This window comes from Gopherus flavomarginatus, chromosome 12 (genome assembly GCF_025201925.1).
Source record: "Gopherus flavomarginatus isolate rGopFla2 chromosome 12, rGopFla2.mat.asm, whole genome shotgun sequence".
NCBI lineage: Eukaryota > Metazoa > Chordata > Testudines > Testudinidae > Gopherus > Gopherus flavomarginatus.
The window spans coordinates 26,732,552-26,751,512 of NC_066628.1; the positions used below are offsets into that span (position 1 = coordinate 26,732,552).

The window sequence follows — 18,961 nt, forward strand, 5'->3', positions numbered from 1 at the left end:
CAGAACCTACAACCCACCTGGCCCAGAGGCCATCTTTCAGCCATCCCCATTGTCACAACAGAGCTGGACTCACCTTTCTGGTCTCCTCCTTCCCTCACCCCTTTGACCAGAGCACACTAATTTCTTTCCTGCTAGGAAAGGCTCCATCCTGCCAGTAGTTACTATCCATGTTTTTCCTCATTTATTCAAGGTGCTGCTGGAGGACCCAAATCGCCCTTCTCAAGAAGCAAATGTGGACCTCGCTCAGCCTGCCATCAACAATCGCACCCTATCAAGTGGCTCAACTTCATTGGTGCTGAGAGTGCCACACAGGGGCAAGTAGCTCGGATTTTAAACATTCTGGTAGACTTCTTCGGTACCCAAGAAATATTAAAGACTGTAAAAGAGACCATCCATTGCAGAACCTTTCTGTCTGAAAGGACGTTTTGAGCATGCAGAGTATTGGAGATAATCCCTGTCCTGCAGAGCCAAGATCTTTGCCACAGAACCTTTCACCTATTGACAGTACCTCTTCTTGAACAGTAAATTTGGTACAGGTAAAATTGTAACAGGAATGTTTGAGATTCATGAGAGTTCTCTAGGGGCCACCTCATCTCAACAATGGGGGCTGTAGTGCCATACAAACACATGTACAGCCAGTTCAGGGCCCCTCAGATATTGCCCAATAGGATGTTGGGACTACATTACACTGATTGCTGCTTCCCTGGCATTTTTGCATGTGGACATAAGGTGTCTTTCAAATGAAAGAGAGGGATGAATGGGAAAGATTTCTCTAATGCGGACAAAGCTCTATCTCGAGAGAGATCTGTTCTCCAGAATAGATCCAGCCTTTCCTTAATCAAGAAACTGCTCTTGGTTAGCAGTTACTACCATATTTCATTAACCAAGAAAATCCTATTCTAGCAGGACAATACCACATCCCAAAGGGTAGTGCCAAGTACAAAAAACTATAGGAACCCAACATTGACTCCAAGCATGCCTTATATGAGGCTTCCCCCAAGATCTAAGCATGAGGCCCAGTTTGACCTTGTTTGATAATAACATTGCATCTAATGTGAAGCAATGCAGAGAGACCAGGAACTTGGAGCAATCACATTTTTGAATTGCTCCGCTCCAGCTCCAACTCCACTCCGCGCTCCGACTCAAAATAATTTTTAACTAAATAAAAAAGTGCATACTGTAATTTTGAAAAAACATTTTTATTCAGACTTTTAACACAATTTACATATCAACAATGATACAAACTAGAATCATTCATAATTTATTGTGTACAAAATTATTGTAGCAATCAAGTCATCTTTCACAGCCTGCTGCAAATCATTTAAAATTAACTTTAAAGCTGAAAACAGTCGCTCTACACTAGCTTGAGTTTTTGGCATGCTTGAAGCAATTCTACAGGCAGCCTGAATGCAGTGTGGGTAGCTGTGAATGGCCTCAAAAACAGACATAACTTTTAGCCTACCAATAGGCTCCATCGCCTCACAATCTTCCCGAAAGTTTCTCTTGAATAATGCTTCATTACAATTATGAATTGCAGAAACTCGATGTCTTTCTTGTTTATCCAATTCCTTTTTGAAGTCATCCTCTGAAGAACTGATGCTTGCATTATCTCCATTTCCACATGATGGTTGTGGACGTCTCAGGGATGGACGTTCAAATAAGTTCAGAGTGGAGACAGAAGTTTAAAAACAGCCTGCTATTTCTGAAAGGTGTGAACTTTCCGAAACTGCAGATTCGATTGTTGATGACTCCTTTTGTTGTGTTTCATTTTCTTCAAACTCTTTCATCGAGTTCAAATGTAGCAATAGATTTTGTTTTTCGAGTCGTTGAGCAATATCAAGGAGCTCTTCCTCTGACTTTGGTATTTCCCTTGAGGTTAAGAAGAATCCGATACCAGTGGTCAACAAACTCCAGCAAGGAAATGAATATTGTCAAAAAGCTTCTCTCTGCGTTTCTGCATGGAAGATAGAATTCCTTCTGCAATTTGTCCACTGTTTTCTTGCAGGAATTTTGACAGTTTTCGCCATTCCTTCATTAAAACTCCTGGGGTTACAGAGACAGCTTGAAGATTCATGGTTGTTTGGTTTGGCTGTGCCAAGAGGTCTCATAGGTTCTTCACTTCATCCCATTCAGATTTTGTTACCTTGAGTTCTCTTGTTCCAGCAGCAGCCACTTGTTCACAGTAAGACCGAAAAACGAGAAGCCAATCAATCATCGCAAATGTAGAACCCCAGTGAGACACAGTATCCAATGACTGAGTTACCCCATGTAGATCAAGCACTTTGGGTTCGTACTTTGAGCACTTGGGGTTCGTAGTTTGACAATGACTTGTCAAATTTTTGCCAGAAATTTTTGCCATAAATTTCTCCGCACATTCTTTGTTCAGTCCATCCCAGATTGCCAACTTGGGGGTGGGGGAGGGGGGGAATACCACACCACATCAGTTGGGCTTTTGAGTCGTCCTCATGAAGCCATGTTAGAAGTATGAGGCTAGAGTCATTAACCCATTGTGCAGCAGCATTCATGTTGAATTTAATTTCATCCATTCCTTTAGTTCCTTCATCAGACAAAATATCTTCAGTTCTGTCCACACCCGTTCTCAGAGGTAGAAATTGTTTCATTGTCCTCACTGAAATTTTTGATGGTACACATCATGTTTGCTGCATTGTCAACGCAGATGTTCAGCACTTGCATTTCACTGATCCTAAATTTTTCTAAAATAGCCTTTACTTGACTTTTCAAGTACAAAGAATTGTGATGCCCTTCAGTGTCGATTATGTCCAAGGTTTTTACCACAGCGTCATCTTTTCCTTCTTTGTAATACTGAGCATTGATTGCAAGGAAACTTCTCTTTCCACGGGTTGCCACATCCATTTTCAGGTAGCACAATTTTTGCTCCAAAGCTTTCTTGAGCTCTTCCCGACCAGACTCAGCTGTGCTGACAACTAAATGAGAAACCACATCATTCCCTGTCAAAACACCAAGCTGCTGACCCATTTCACCTGCAATTTATTGGAATCCTTTGTTCTTTAGTTTGAAGGTAGTGAGTGGTGTTGAACTCAAGCAAACCATTTCCATCAGCCCTTCACAGAAAGTACTGGCAACGATGGTGACTGTAACCTTTGAGGACTTCAAACATGAGTCAAGTTTTGTTTGCTCAACTTGGGTTTATTTTCAGATGAAGCGCTGCAAAAAATCTTTTCTCCGGGAGTTTTCAAAGAGCCAGATGAACGTCATTTAGCCGTGTCAGCTTTCTGTTTTGCCTCATCTTCCTGGTCCTTTTTTGTAACCAGAGCCACATAGTTTTCAGGATAGTTATGTTTTAAACCTTTGGTGACATGTAAACTTTTCACAGCACTTGCTTCACTTGTCTTGAAGCTACATGGTTTGAGCTCGACATTCACTTCCTTGTCCACCTTGGCACGTTGCCGATTTCTTTTTTGCTTTTCCCATAAGCCCAAATTTGGGCTTTTCAAATTCAAAAGTAAAGACGCCGTTGAGATCCTTTTCTGTAAATTCGATATCAATCATGCGGGGCAGATCTGATTATTTTCTTGAAGCCATGGCCAAATCTTTTTGTGCTGCTACCACATCCAAATGTTTCTTGTTACGATATTCAAAAAACAATGAACAAAAGCATTACATTTTTTTTATAATGTACCTGCCTGTGATATCTTAACTATTTCAGGTACTTCCAATTTATTTTGGATTTTCTCAACAAAAATGATCGCGTTTTCTATTTACACAAAATTATTACAGTATATTTTAATATTTTAACCTTTCTTGCAGGTTGTAAGAATGATGTAAGAAGTATTTTTGATATACATAATTTTTTTATTTTTAAATTGCAAGTGAGCTTTTCTTATGAAATTTTGCGGTAAAAATATTCAAAATATTTTCTAAGTTTTTAATTAATATCTCAAAAACGCGTTAATATAGATAGATCAATGAAACTTGATATGTGCCGTAGCATTAGTATGTGCTATCACTGTTCTACAACATTAATTGTTGGGCCGTAACGAGGCTACATGTTACAAGACTGAAAATAAACTTTAACAGGAAAGCAGATTCAAATTGCAAGCACAGTCCTTTTAGTAAAGAGAGCAAATTTTTGGAAATATGTTTTTGCTTCATCAGCCTGAATAGATTATACAAGATAGAGCAAGTAACAGGTTCCATCTTGTATAATGTTTCCAGCCTGACAAAGGAAAAACATTTCTGAAAATTTGCTCTCTTTACTAAAAGGACTATGCTTGCAATTTGAATCCACTTTCCCTTTAAAGTTTATTTCCAACGTTCTAGCATACATCATTCAAATAAAATTATTTAAACTACAGGTGTCATGAACTGGGGTGACTGGGCCAATTTTATTTAATACTTTTTAAATCGTTGACTATTTAAGAGATATGAGCCTGGAATATGATTTAATGCTAAAACATGCATTAAAATGGTACTCTTAATTTATTTTGTATAATTAACCACTTCCAAGAAAACTGTTTAAAAATTGTAATCTGCTTAGATGATAAACAATTTTACTTATTAATTATTTTTCAACTTTGGAACCATACATTTTAAATGTAATAATAAATAATGACCAAAAGTTATTAAGTTATTATGAAACATAATATTACCACTCATAGCCCGGGGCAGTCGATGACAAGCCTTTCTTGAAATATGAAATAAAAATGACCAGCTGCCAGTTCGGGATGCCTATGGTTTAAATAATTTTGGATAATGTAATATGGTAGCACATACTAATGCTAAAACACAGACATAATTTCATTACTTTATATTAAAGAGTTTCTGAGATATTAATCAGAAATTAACTTTTCATCATCTCCTTGAAGGGACTGTAGCTCCCTTAGGAAGAATTTTAGGACACGTGTTCGCAGAAACATTTTTTGTTAAAATGACAAGGATACACCCCCAAAGTTGTGTTGGACATTTTCCAATCACTCTGGATATACCACAAAAATCACTCTTAATTTACGTAAAAATGTTTACTGTATATTTATATGCCTGCTGCACGTGACTTTGTCAGTAAATTTAAAATTACAAACAACACTACCAAAAGACTATTGAACAGATGACATATAAAATAAGTCCGCCAGAGTGATAAGAGAGCATGTACAAATGAACAGATGTACCGGTAACAGGAGCCCATGTGAGAAATGAGCTTAAGTGGTTAATATCTCTTGTGATATCTTAATATATTAATAAACAAACTTTTTTTTTTTTGGCAATAGACCTGTTTGTGATAACTTAAATGTTGCGTCTCGCATCACACTCTTCCATAATCGCAGCACTCAGCGCGTCTCGTTGATTAACTCTTACAAAAGAAGTATCAACACATACTAATCTAACTAATCTACGTGAGTACGTACTCGCCTAACCTTGGCACAAGGGTGGGAGCAGCCTGCAGTGTTGCCGGATGTCTGATAATTATCTGATTCTTTAATAAAAGGTATCCCCAAAAAACTTTGTAATTTTGTATCTGTACATTTAATCTTGATTTGGTCAAAATGAGAGTAACTGTGACATATTACGTAAAGTGGTAAAGTAGATGTTAATATCAATTGCTATACAAGCTGAAACTTTTGGGCACCTTTAGGACTTTCTTGCTAAATACCACTTATTTTGTACTGAAAATGAAAAAAAAAACAAACAAACAAACTGGAGCAGTGGAGTAGTCAAGATTTTCTGTGCTCCAGCTCCACTCCAGCTCTGAGCAAAAACCTGCAGCTCCACTGCTCCCCACTCCAGCCTCTGCTCCAAAGCCCTTAGAGAGACCACCTAAAAAAGGCTGAAATTTTCACATACATTAAGAAGATGGTCCCATTGCCATTTAGTAAGCTGGGAGAAGCACTGTAGTATTTCACTAAATGAAGTGCAGCCTATTTTAAGTAGTTAGGATTCTGACTGGATTCAATTACCAATTTCATCCACCGCTAGAATCATTTTCTCCAATTCCTCTGGACAGATATCAGGGCAGTGCGTGAAGCCGAAGTAGATTAACACCCACTGGCCCAGGAAGTCCCTGTTGGTCCTGGGCTGTCCCTGGTGATCCACAAGTGAGAAAGGGCCTCCCAGCAATGGCTTCCCAAGAGCTCGCTTCTGTTCTTTCTCCAGCACTGAAACCAGACAGCAATGGGAGGTTACTTACCATCTGTGTCACACACAAAAGATCCCAGAAACCATTCAAAGACAGTTTGAGTCATAAGACTCTCAAAGGCAAATATGCCCTAGTAGTACTACAGTAATGTAACAACTTGAATTTCAAAGCCCACTGCAAAACATAAGCCCAACATGGACAAGACAAATTTACAGTAAACAGAACAGTTTTATATTGTGATATTTTGCATATAAACTATATTCTCCTGTGCTCCAAAAGGAGCTTATCATCAAGATAGCACTGAAGCTCCTATGCTGAAGTCAGGAAACATGAATTGAGATGGGATGCCCGCAGTTAAGAGAGTCAGGCATCTTTTAGAGACTTAAGGGGGGGAGGGGAGGGAAACTGCTGTGCTGCCACGGTCTAACTGGGTTTCAGTATCAGAACAAGGAAAAAAGAATTAGGTAAGTGTTCACTATAAAGAGAGCATTAAACAGTAAGTGGTTAAAACCAGCATACAGGGGTTAAAACGAGAATTGGGAATCTATGCTCTTAAAAAGTCTTACACATACTTCCACACGGTGAGGAAACACGCACACACTTGCATTCTGGGCTTTTATACTCTAATCTTGTGTAATGCTTGCATACACACAATACATACAATAATAAGTGCAATATAACAACTTAATATAAACCAACAATACTACAAGTTTTAAAATAGGATTTTAAAAGAGCAGAAAGAAATCAAAAATGTAGAAAAGAAGTAAAATATTGGATAAACTGAAAACAGACAACAGTATAAAATATGTATATATGCACACGGGGTAAAAATACAAACTGATAATCAAAGAGCAAATGGCCATGAGTTAAACAAATAAAGGAAAAGGATAATAAAACTAAGTGGGTAAAATAGGCCAGAACAGAAAGACAATGCGCAAAAAATCTTGTGCTCCACCTTATTCCATGAATATTTAGACCAGAATCTCTTTTGGACAAGGAGCTGTCATCCTGTGTGTTTGTTCATCAATCTCTCCTAGTTGTCACCCTTCCCAGCAGCAGTACCACAACTAACATGGCCACAAGATCTTTTTATCTGCCCAGCTATAAAGGCTTGGAGGGGGAATTAAGAAGGTTTTGGGATGATAATGTAACATATACATACTTTCTTCCTTTTTTTTCTTGAAGTATTTCATTCCTGCCAATAAAGCTCCACCAATCGCAAATGTGAGTGCCAAGGACTTCCAGGAAACTGGCTACTAGGAGAGAGATTCCATAAAAATTAAACTTCATCATCTTCAACTATTTTTTTTGTAAAACATAGGAAAGTGCTAAGTACATGTTTATGAAATAAACATCCAGCTCTTGCGATATGATAGAATACTTGTATTAAAGATCAACTACAATTCTGTATGAAGAACCAATCCACAAAAACCAAACCCAGGTACTTTTATAAATACAGCCACTGCACAAAAACACACAACACAGGGGAGAAAATTCCAGCTATGCCTGCCACAGAGGGACCCTCCCCACCTTGGCTCCCTCCTTGACCGGGAAGTCAGGGCACCTCTTACTACACACAAGGAACGTGAGGGAGTTTTAGGCTTTAGCCCGGAACCCCTCTGAGGTTAGATTAAGGACACAGCTATGGCCGCCATTGGGAACGTGGCCTCCTTACCCCGGGCTTCGAGGGGCCCGTCTTCGCTTTGTCTCCCTGAGGTGCAGTAGCCAGGTGGCGAGTCACTGCCAAGGAGCCGGGGAGATCCCAGCATGATGAGCGGCGAGCAAGGCTGACAGCGAGCAGCTACAGAGAGAGATGAGGTGAGGTGAGCAGCAGGTTAAGGCGCGAGGCTGCTCGGGGTCTGGGGACGCGCAGGCGGGAGGGGGCGCGGGCACAGGCTGGGTCGGTGGGCGGCCGCCGGGGCGCGGAGCTGGTCTGACGTGGCGGGGCCCAGGCCACCTGCCCCCAGGCAGGGTCCAGCCGGGTCAGGCTGCTCAGTGCGGGAAGCTGGACCCCGCCAGGCCCCAGGGGCGCGGCCCCCCGGCCGGATGTTCCCCTCACCGGTCGCGTCCACGCGCCTCTGCGTCCCGGAACGTGGAGTCCCAGCGCCCAGAGGAGTGAAACCCGCCCGGCCACCGCCGCCATCTTACAACCGGCGTCACCGCCGACTAACCCCGCCCCCGGCAGCTTCCGGCGTCACCGCTCACTAACCCCGCCCCCCGGCAGCTTCCGGCGTCACTGCTCACTAACCCCGCCCCCGGGCAGCTTCCGGCGTCACCGCCGACTAACGCCGCCCCCAGGCAGCTTCCGGCGTCACCGCTCACTAACCCCGCCCCCCGGCAGCTTCCGGCGTCACCGCTCACTAACCCCGCCCCCCGGCAGCTTCCGGCGACACCGCCAACTAACCCCGCCCCCAGGCAGCTTCCGGCGATACCGCCGACTAACCCCGCCCCCCGGCAGCTTCCGGCGACACCGCCAACTAACCCCGCCCCCCCGGCAGCTTCCGGCGTCACTGCTCACTAACCCCGCCCCCCGGCAGCTTCCGGCGACACCGCCAACTAACCCCGCCCCCCGGCAGCTTCCGGCGTCACTGCTCACTAACCCCGCCCCCCGGCAGCTTCCGGCGTCACTGCTCACTAACCCCCCCCCCCGGCAGCTTCCGGCGACACCGCCGACTAACCCCGCCCCCCGGCAGCTTCCGGCGTCACCGCTCACTAACCCCACCCCCCGGCAGCTTCCGGCGGTACCGCCGACTAAGCCCGCCCCCCGGCAGCTTCCGGCGATACCGCTCACTAACCCCGCCCCCCGGCAGCTTCCGGCGTCACCGCTCACTAACCCCACCCCCAGGCAGCTTCCGGCGACACCGCCAACTAACCCCGCCCCCCGGCAGCTTGCAGCGTCCTTCAGTTTCAGTCCGCGGGCGCACAAGCGGCAGCCCGGCCCTGGGGCGTTGGGTGGGCGCGGTGGCCGGTTGTAGGGTTGCCAATTCCTGGAGCTTTCATCCCATGAGAACCCTCAATTACAGATTAATCTTTAGTTCCTGGCGACTCCAGGACAATCATGGTGGGTTGGCAACCCTAGACCCCGGCTAAGCGCGGACGGAGCCAGGTTCGTAGTTCCGGGTCGTGCTCCGTGGGTGGGCGCGGGGGGGGGGATCTGAAGTGGGAATGGGGGTCCGGGCTAGGGTTGTCACCTCTCTGATTGCTGGTAACCGGCCCCCTGAGGTCTCGCCCCTGTCCTGCCGCTTCCCCTAAGGTCCCCCTCACGCACCGGATTGTCTCTATCTCCCTCCCCTCCACGCCGCAGCTGGGCTCCCTCGGCTCTGCGGCAGGAAGGGGAGCTGCTAAAGTCTGACAAGGAGCTGCCTGCACAGGTAGGAGTGGCCCCAGCTGGGAGGTTCTGGGGTGAATGACCAAGCACCTCCCCTCTCCCTGCAATAACTGGACACTGCCAGGTCCCCTTTTTGGCTGAACTTTCCAGTTGAAAACCATGCACCTGGCAAAACTTTTCTTCTCAGGAAATGGGTTAGAACCAGAACCATCATCAGTTGAAGGGTGATGTCACTGTTCCACATTATGTGTATGATGATGTCATACCATAGATTGTGGAAGTGACATCATAACATGGTGACCTGTCTTACCATGACAACCTGAGATGCTTCTTTTTGGTGCTCCTTCTCTCTCCCCACTCCCATTCAGGCCATGATCTTTCCTAGAGACTGTCCGTGGCCCATGCAATGCCCGGCACTGAGCTGATGCACAGAGTGTGGCAAACGAGGCTGGAACTGTGATTCCAGAACTGAACTGGGCTCCATTCCTGCCTCTGCCAGAACCCTGCTCAACCAGTCAAACTAAACCCTCCACGGCTGGCTCTAGGCTGCATGATGCCCCTTTCTGGGTGCCCAGCTTCAGCTGCCGGAGCTCTGGTTTATAGAAGGTCTGAGCACAGTACTGGGAAACTTGTGAGTTCAAAAATGATGAATCAGCCCTCAGAAAATCATTAAATTGGCCTAAAAATCATGAGATTTTTAAAAATAAAAGTTGGATTCTTTTTACCTTCTGGTTTTTCAGCCTTCAGGATTTCCAGCATCAAGCTTTTCTCCTCAGCCATGAGGACTAATCGTCTTTTAAAATCAGTTTAATCCAGAACCACACTCTTAATAAGCAGGGTTTATTTTTTAAGCTCAACCTTATCTCTGAATTTCTTGGGTTGGTAGTGCTTATTTTGGGAATAATTACATCATTCTTACAATGTTTTTATCCTTAAATTACTGATTTGTACTCCCAACTCAAACTCTAGTTTAACATAGTTTTTAATCTGGGAATGTTACATATTGAAGGAATATTACATGAAACCCCCTGCTTTCTTTGCCTTTTTCAAGAGTGGCAGGCTTCTAGTGCTTCTGCTTTTTTCTGAAGTGGTACCTCATGCCAAAGAGTTCTGCAGGTCTCTAGCTGTATAAAAAATGTTTCTTCTGGGTGTTGCAGCTGATTCTTTTTTTAAAGCACCCAGCTTTGTTTGAACTGAGTTTGTCTTCTCTCTTTTTTCCTGCATTAGATTTTGGGAGCCTGGTTATGGATGAAACTCCTACTTGGAGACCTGGATCCTTGACAGGGAACTCTGAGCTGTGTTTTTCCTTTGGAGTCATAGCAGATATTCAGTATGCTGATCTAGAGGATGGTTATAACTTCTGGGGGTCCCGGAGGAGATACTACAGACACAGTCTTAACCTTCTCCAGAGCGCAGTTGATGAGTGGAATAAGGAAGACAGTCAACTTGAGTTTGTACTGCAGCTTGGGGATATTATTGATGGTTTTAATGCCCAACATAAAACATCAGAAAGTGCTCTGAGAAGAGTTATGAACAAGTTTAAAAAGCTTAGAATCCCAATCCATCACACATGGGGAAATCATGAATTGTACAACTTTACTAGAGACTATTTAACACAATCTGAACTTAACAGCAAGTCTTTAGAAGACCAGATCTTCCTTGGCTCTGCTGCCAGTGGCCAGGACTCTCCTGGAGCCACTGCTGAAGAACATTACTATGCTTATCATTTTAGCCCAGTCCCAAAATTTCGGTTCATTTTACTCGATGCTTATGATTTAAGTATCCTTGGGAGGGATAAATCCACCCAAAAATATCAGGATTCTTTGAAGCTGCTGAAGGAGAAAAACCCAAATGAGAATCTGAATAGTCCCACAGGTATTGCACTGCCTGAGAAAGGTTAACATGCATTCCCAAAATTCTGCTTCAAATAATATTCCTCTTCATAGTAGAAAGACTTATAATTAATATAAGATATGTTACTAGGTGGTAAATCAGTGTGAGCTTCGTTGCCCTTGATCCTTTTCGCATAATATACACACAGAATTCCCACTCTTGGGCGTCAACTTCTTAGTGCAAGAAAAGTCAGAACTTTCTTAGCTCTTATTTGTCCTGTCAGGTACTGGCCATTATGCACAAGTCCCTTTAAGTTCTTTGCCAACTTTCTCAGCTAGGTTCTTATTGACCAGGGTCAGAAAAAGAGTGCCACACACAAGCTGCACGCCAGATTTTTTTTTTCCCCTGGTGCTGTTATGATGCTTCCTAAGTCTTATTTTAGACGCTTCCACATATCTTCTTCTGATTGCTCAGTCTTCTGTGAGGCTCATCAATACTAAAGCACATGACCATGGAGGGGCTTTAGAGGCATGCCTTGACAAACCCAGTGGTGACTAATGTGGAGGCGGAACTATTCTCAACATCAATGCCTTGTTTTGGTTACACTGTGAGACTTTGTCTAGGCCAGTGCAGAGACTGCAAGACTAATATAATGTTTCTTGGAATAACCCCATTTCTATACTTTAGAGTTGCTGTCTTCCAAGGCAGAATGAAATAATACAGAATTGTATGGTTTACAAATCTACATTCAAACGCCTTGGGAGCACAGTTCACTGATAAATTTGGCAGGTCAGTGCCCCTTTGTCCCTTTTAAAGTGGTTAGCCCTGCTTCTTCAACACTAGGCCAGTCTGTTCCAGAGAACTTTTTGATGGGGAGTAGCGTAGATGGTCCTGCTTACAGGACCTAAGCAAGACAGAGCTCAGGAGCTATCTGCCAGCTGGAACTCAGCAGCTCTGTTACCTGTTCTGAGGCTTCCTACATGCCAGATTTTGGGGCAGCTGTACCATGGGTGAGGTTTTTTCTTTAGGCACTCAGGGACAAACACCTTTTTCCAACACCAGATGCCTTAGCACTGTAGACCAGGGGTAGGGAACCTATGGGATACGTGCCAAAGGCGGCATGCGAGCTGATTTTCAGTGGCACTCACGCTGCCTGGGTCCTGGCCACTGGTCTGAGGGCTCTGCATTTTAATTTAATTTTAAATGAAGCTTCTTAAACATTTTTAAAACCTTATTTACTTTACATACAACAATAGTTTAGTTATATATTATAGACTTATAGAAAGAGACCTTCTAAAAATGTTAAACTGTATTACTGGCACGCTAGGTGCCAGTATCCTGGAGATTGGGTTTTCCATTGTCTTCTTGGATTTTCCATTGATATGGGGTCTGCTTCAGCCAGTCCTTTTTAATGGCCCATTCAGGCTCAGACAGGTAGCAACACACACACACACCCCTATGTTTCTTAACCTGCTCTGAGAGCAAACTTAGTCCTTTTACCCCTACTGGGTAGTCATGCAAAATGTAGGGGAAACTGAGCCACACATAGGATTTATAAAAATATTTCAGAAAAGTCTCACTTTGTCACAACATAACTTTAGCTTTGAAAGCGAATATGGTAGCACTTCAGAGCCTACAGGTCAGCTATGGAGTATGCTCTGACTTTGTAATGTTTCTTTCCTGATTGGGCCTTATTTTTCTTTGCTGTACCCTCCCATTGTTCTTACTGCTACTTGTAGTACATTTATCAGTTTAGCATGAGACATCCTTGAGTTTTTTACTGTTCAAGAGCGGGAATCTTGTGTGTAATGCATCTTTAAAGATGGGCAAATTACTTCTGTAATTCTGCTTCTTTGAATATATCACACCAGATTCACCCTTACCTCCCCTAGGTTTGCAAGTCAGTTCTAAAAGGGTATGTTGCTGTCATTTCGGTCCAGAAGATGGCCATTATCTTTTGAAAAATTCACACACATGCTTTTGTTTAGTTTTTATTTTAGAGGATCCCTCGCTTCTCTCTAGTAGAGGGTACTAGATGATATGGTTGCCAGGCATACAGTTTTCGACCAGAACACCTGATCGAAAAGAGACCAGGCCGCTGACTGAGCCGTTAAATGTCCAGTCAGCAGCACAGCGTGGCTAAGGCAGGCTACTCGCCTGCCATGGTTCTGCACGGCTCCTGGAAACATCAGCATGTCCCCCTTTGTCTCCTAGGTGTAGGGCAGACAGGAGGCTCCAGCGCTGCACCCGCCCCAAGCACTGGCTCCACAGCTCCCATTGGCAGATGGGAGCAGCGTGCAGAGCCACCTGGCCGCACCTCCGCATAGGAGCCAGAGGGGGGACATGCCGCTGCTTCAGGGAGCTGCCTGAGCACCACCTGGAGCCTGCACCCTTTGCCCCCTGCCCCAACCCTGATCCCCCTTCCGCACCTCATTTCTGACCCCACATTGGAACCCACACCTCCAGCCTACACCCCGACTCCCTGCCTCAGCCTGGAGTCCCCTTCCATACTTTGAACCCCTCGGCTCCACCCCCATCCCAGAGCCGCCTCCATCACCCCAAACCCCTCATTCCCGGCCCCATCCCAGAGCCCGCACCCCCAGCTGGACCCCTCACCTCCTGCATCCCAAGCCACTGCCTCCAGCTGGAGCCCTCTCCTGCTCCCTGAATTCCTCATTTCTGGCCTCACCCCAGAGTCCACACCCTCAGCTGAAGTCCTCACCCCCTCCCACACCTTAACCCCCTGAACCAGCCCGGTGAAAATGAGCGAGTGAATGAGGGTGGGGGAGAGCGAGCAAAGGGAGGGGGGATGCAGTGAGCAGGGGCGGGGCCTTGGAGAAGGGGTGGGGCAAGGGTGTTCAATTTTGTGCGAGTAGAAAGTTGGCAGCCCTTCTAGATGAAGCTGTGGCAGTTGGAATTCAACACAAGCAAGGGTCTCATGTCCAACTGCCAGCTCAGAAAGCCGCTCAGGAAGTTCTGGACTGTGTTCTGCTAGGTTGCTGTGATGCAAGAGTGGGAATCCTGCATGCGTGGCATTGTCAAAGCAAAATGACTAGTAAATCACTGTCCCTCATTTACTCATGAAGTCTGTGAATTTTTGGAGGCACAAGATACATAAGAGCCTGTCAGGGGAAAGGATGCTGTTTATCCTAAGCACAGATGTACATGGAAGACCAAAGCAGGTAGGGAAGCAGGTATTTGGTAGGTGTGTGCTTTACCTTCTTTCTTCATTACAGGACTTGCTGAACCACAATTTGTAGAGTTCAATGGAGGATTTAGCCAAGCACAGCTGGATTGGTTCAATGAGGTTCTTACATTCTCTGACACTAATCAAGAGAAAGTCGTGGTTGTGAGTAAGTCGGCTTTTTTATGTGTGAATGCATGTGAACTGAGATATCTGTGAAGGAATAAACCCCAGTGATAAACTGATAGGATGCTGCACGTACTCCAGGGGTACTCCAATTTTTCCCACTCATAGGATTTCCTACAAATATTTTATATTCTAGAATCATACAGTTTCCCCCTCACACACACATTTTTTCCACAACAGGAGGAGGAGACTGTGGTAGACAGGAGCAAGAAAGGGGGTTGCAGATTTGAGGGGGTCCTAGGTGGGAGGCATTAGGCTGCTGCAAGGTATTAGAAGTTGCTCTGTTGGGGAGCAATGGTGCTGGCATTTGGGGGAAGGAACTATTAGAGACTTGGGCAAGGGAAAGATTTTGCATTAGAGGGTGTCTAGATCCTGGAACTCCTTGATCCAAGTGCCAGGGATTTTGTTCTTGGAGCCAAATGCCCTGGGCGGTGAAAGGCACTGTGCACCAAAAACATCTGAGCTGCTGTGGGCCATGGAACAGCAGTAGCCACAATGGGAGCCCTCTTCCTCTCCTCTCCCTGGGCTTTAGTTGACACCTCCACATAGCCATGCAGCTGGGCTGTATGCCAAGCCAGCTGCCCAGCCAGAGCAAGGTCATGCAACTGAGCTGACTGCCCAGCAAAAACAGGTACGCCCACTGAGGATGCTTCATAACTGGAGCAAGGGCATGCCCCACCCTGAAGCTAGTAACCATTTTACATCTGGTAAAGAGTGATGAGAACATTTTACACTACATGAGCTTTGTGAATAGAAGTGTAAATCAGACTGTTTTGCCAGCAGTAAGTGCTGTAGGCACCTCTAGAGGCTGGCATTATGATGTTCAAGCTATGTCTACACTGCATCATTTACAGCAGTGAAGAGGCTCTATGGCTTAATAACTCCTGCCTCCAAGAGGTGGTCGCTGTGTTGGTGTGAGAAGCTCTCCCACCGACATAGTGCAGTCTACACGGGTGCTTAGGTCGGTATAACTTACGTCGCTCAAAGGTGTGGATTATTCACAACCCTCAGCAATGTAAATTATACTGAAGTAATTTGTAGTGTAGACATAACCTTAGTGCACGGTTTTAGATTTGATGACCCAAGGCAGTGGTCTTGTGAGCATAACTCAGCTGGGATTCAGTACCTATATACTTTAAAAATACCTGAGAGATAGAGAGTGTTCTCATTATTCCATATGACCAGACAACCTGTGTGCAAAACCCCAAACTTAAAGAAAAGTTCTAGGGGTTTCACTGCACCCCAAGCCCCTAAGTTTCCAGCACCTATAAGCAATTTCCAGATGGGGAGATGGTATAAAACAGTCTTAACTGTGGTTGTCACCAATGATGTCTCTTACCATTATTCTTGTTTTTTTTCCAACTGCAGGTCACATTCCGGTTCATCCAGGTTCTACAGAGAGTGTTTGCCTTGCTTGGAATTATAAAGATGCCCTTTCTGTCATCCATTCTCATCAGTGTGTGGTGTGCTTTCTCGCAGGGCATCTCCATGATGGTGGTTATTATTTAGATTCTCGTGGAGTCCACCATCTTACTTTGGAAGGGATTGTTGAAACTCCACCAGAGAGCCATGCCTTTGGAACGATAGACGTCTATGATGATAAACTGGTATTAAAGGGAAGAGGTAGAATTCTAGACAAAGTAATGTATTACACAGGATAGTTATAAATACAATTGTGCATGATCCAGACAGTGCTCCAGAAAGTAATTAGTTTAATAAATAACAGCTGACCATTGCAGCCATGGTGTTTCTGTTTATAGAAAATCTGCACGATGATGCTTACAGCTTCAAGCCTGGTAAATAGAGCCTCAATGCTGCCAACCTTCTCCTCTCAGAGCCGGTATCTTAGAAGTTTTACTTCTTCAAGAAGCAGGAAACAAGGCCTAGCTTCCTGCCGTAGGGCAGAGGATGGCTAGCCAACAACTCAACACAATCTGAAATAAATGCGTCTTGATTTGGACAACTTGTGCTTGAAAGTTAAAAGTGAACAATTTGTTACTTATTGTGGCACAAAAGGCACAAGCAACGTTAAAAGGTATGTGAGAACACTAGCAAGGAGTTATTAGTGCATCTTTATTAGTCACACTGTGTTATGAAATGGAAATCTTACCCCGATCAGGTGTGATTCAGCTTCTTTTCAAACACCAACATTGATATTCTTCAGCCTGCTTCCTGAAATCAGCAGAAGTTGTAGATACTTTGCACCTCTAAAAACCAGATTCCTTTGAATGTTTTTGTTTTTGTCTAGGGAGAGGATTTATGATTTTATAGATGAAATGTTCAGGGAGATTATCCCTATATTGACTGGATATGTGTCACCTCAGGAGAGGATGCAGAAATAAAATGTCTAGATGCCATTAATGACTACTTCTTAGATCTGCTAGTCCTGTAACTCACAAGGGGAGAGGCAAGTCTTGATTAAGTCCTAAGATTATATATATATATAACTGAACCGCTGAGTAATAGTGGCCATAATGTAATTAAATATAACATCCTTGTAGGGGTAAAATACAAAAGAAACCCACCACAGTAGCATCTAACTTCAAAAAGGGGAACTACACAGAAATGGGAGAGCCAGGTAAACAGAAATTAAAAGGAATAGTCACAGCGGTGAAATGCCTGCAAGACACCTTGACACTATTTAAACTAACTATAATAGAGGCTCAAACTAAATGTATAGCCCCAAATAAAAAAATAAAACAGTAAGATATGCCACCATGGCACAACAGCACCGTAAAAGAGGCAGTTACAGGCAGTAAGACATCCTTTAAAAATTGGAAGTGAAATCCTACTGAGGAAAATAGAAAGGAGCATAAACTCTGGCAAGTCTAGTGTAAGTGTGACACGGCATTCCAACAAAGAATTTGAAGACCGGCTAGCAAAGGCTGTACATCAGATGCAGAAAGCCTGCCAAACAGTCAGTGGGGCCACTGGACAATCAGGGTCCTAAAAGAGCACTCAAGAGAAGGCCATTGAGAATCTAAACTAATTCTTTGTATCAGTCTTCACTGCAGAGGAAGTGAGGGAGATTCCCACATGAGCCATTCTTTTTAGGTGACAAATCCCACACTGAGGTGTCAGTAGGGAAGGTTTTGGAACAAATTAAATTAAACCGTAATAAATTACCAAGGTCATGATATTCACCCAAGAGTTCTGAAGGAACTCAGATACGAAATTGCAGAACAGCTACGGTGCAGGTAGTTTTTGAATGGGGTAAAATCTGGGAGTATGCAAGATAAATCAGACTTCTGAAAGGGGTACAGTAGTCTGGAAAGGTGGAGAGCTGCTGGCTTAAATAACAGTCGTGTCCGAAAGTCCTAATCAGGGTTTGGACAACCTATTATTAGATTCTCACAGTGTTGGTGGATTGTCTTGGAAATGTGTTAATTAAAATATCAGAGAACCAATATCTGCTTAGAGTATGAACACGGTTTTATTGAATAATTCTGTAGTTAGGAGGGTTTGCGTATCATTCATATGCTTAATTATTTTAAAAAATAAATTCATATAGTCCATGAGCATATTTTCAAAAAGTCAGTACAAGAAGCTAAATATATTGGAGTGGAGGACTTTCAAAATAAAAATCAAAGTTATGCTTGTACTTTGAAGCTGTTCATCCCACCATCCCGTTAGGCAGGTGGTGTTTAGCATGATGATGGCACTTTCTTCTAGAAGGCTTTTTGCTTGAAGTCCTCTGATATGAACAAAGCATGTGAGAAGTAAAGTCGGATGGTATTTTAAACCAGTGGTTGTGGTAGATCAAGACTAATGGAGAGCTTAAATTACTTTTGATAGCTGGTATGGGTGAAAATATTAAGTTAATGTTTTGTTTAGTTTGAGTTAAAACCTGATTAAAAATAAGGAGTGGTCAAAAGCACCCTTTTTTTTTGTTTTGTTATAAAAGGCCACTATTAAGAGTATTGCATGATGCTGATAAGTAAAGTAAGCTATTACTTTGATTTATTTTGTCTGTGATGCAGAATGCTTCTAGCAATTGACTTCTCTGGTGCACTGTATTTTTCTTCTGTCCCCACCCACCCTGTCTAAATTTGATGCAAGATCACATGTATCCCATGCCTTCACAGTCTGCTTCTGTGCCATCTATTCCCACCCATACCAATTATAAAAATTGTTGAACAAGAGAATCTTTCACCACATGCTTATGACTGTGCTTTCTTCATATACTACTTTCACTCTCATGCTATCACTGATCAGAAACTGATGAAGGGTCATGCAGTTCTCTTGAGTTTTTTTACTTTGCTTCTATTTGCTGTGTTGTGAAAGTCGTATGTACAGGAATAGTACAGTGCTATTGTCT

At 43.9% G+C, this 18,961-nt stretch overlaps 2 protein-coding genes across 3 annotated transcripts in view; one reads left to right on the plus strand and one right to left on the minus strand.

The window, feature by feature from the left end:
- The window catches only part of LOC127032228 (myosin-3), a 65,399-nt gene extending 57,096 nt beyond the window's left edge, over nucleotides 1-8,303 (minus strand). Inside the window, 4 exon segments of the mRNA XM_050919345.1 lie at nucleotides 5,934-6,131; nucleotides 7,275-7,365; nucleotides 7,788-7,913; nucleotides 8,172-8,303. Coding sequence (XP_050775302.1) covers nucleotides 5,934-6,131; nucleotides 7,275-7,365; nucleotides 7,788-7,913; nucleotides 8,172-8,255 — 499 coding nt within the window. The 5' untranslated portion in view covers nucleotides 8,256-8,303.
- Nucleotides 8,304-8,966: 663 nt separating this feature from the next.
- On the plus strand, nucleotides 8,967-16,694 carry ADPRM (ADP-ribose/CDP-alcohol diphosphatase, manganese dependent). 2 transcript variants are annotated; one of them, XM_050919404.1, is made up of 4 exons: nucleotides 8,967-9,218; nucleotides 10,668-11,315; nucleotides 14,510-14,626; nucleotides 16,012-16,694. In XM_050919404.1, the coding sequence occupies exons 2-4, from the start codon at nucleotides 10,685-10,687 to the stop codon at nucleotides 16,302-16,304; spliced, it is 1,041 nt and encodes a 346-aa protein (XP_050775361.1). In that variant the 5' UTR covers nucleotides 8,967-9,218; nucleotides 10,668-10,684; the 3' UTR covers nucleotides 16,305-16,694. The 2 variants fall into 2 exon arrangements, with proteins under 2 accessions (XP_050775361.1, XP_050775362.1); XM_050919405.1 differs by lacking the exon at nucleotides 8,967-9,218 and adding an exon at nucleotides 9,246-9,483.
- Nucleotides 16,695-18,961: the final 2,267 nt, after the last annotated feature.

What these genes read in the sequence shown, in the direction of transcription:
- ADPRM (XM_050919404.1), top strand. Translation starts at nt 10,685, where the DNA reads ATGGATGAAACTCCTACTTGGAGACCTGGATCCTTGACAGGGAACTCT. An exon ending in GAATCTGAATAGTCCCACAG is followed by an intron (nt 11,316 to 14,509) that starts GTATTGCACTGC and finishes TCTTCATTACAG; the next exon opens with GACTTGCTGAACCACAATTT. An exon ending in AGAGAAAGTCGTGGTTGTGA is followed by an intron (nt 14,627 to 16,011) that starts GTAAGTCGGCTT and finishes TTCCAACTGCAG; the next exon opens with GTCACATTCCGGTTCATCCA.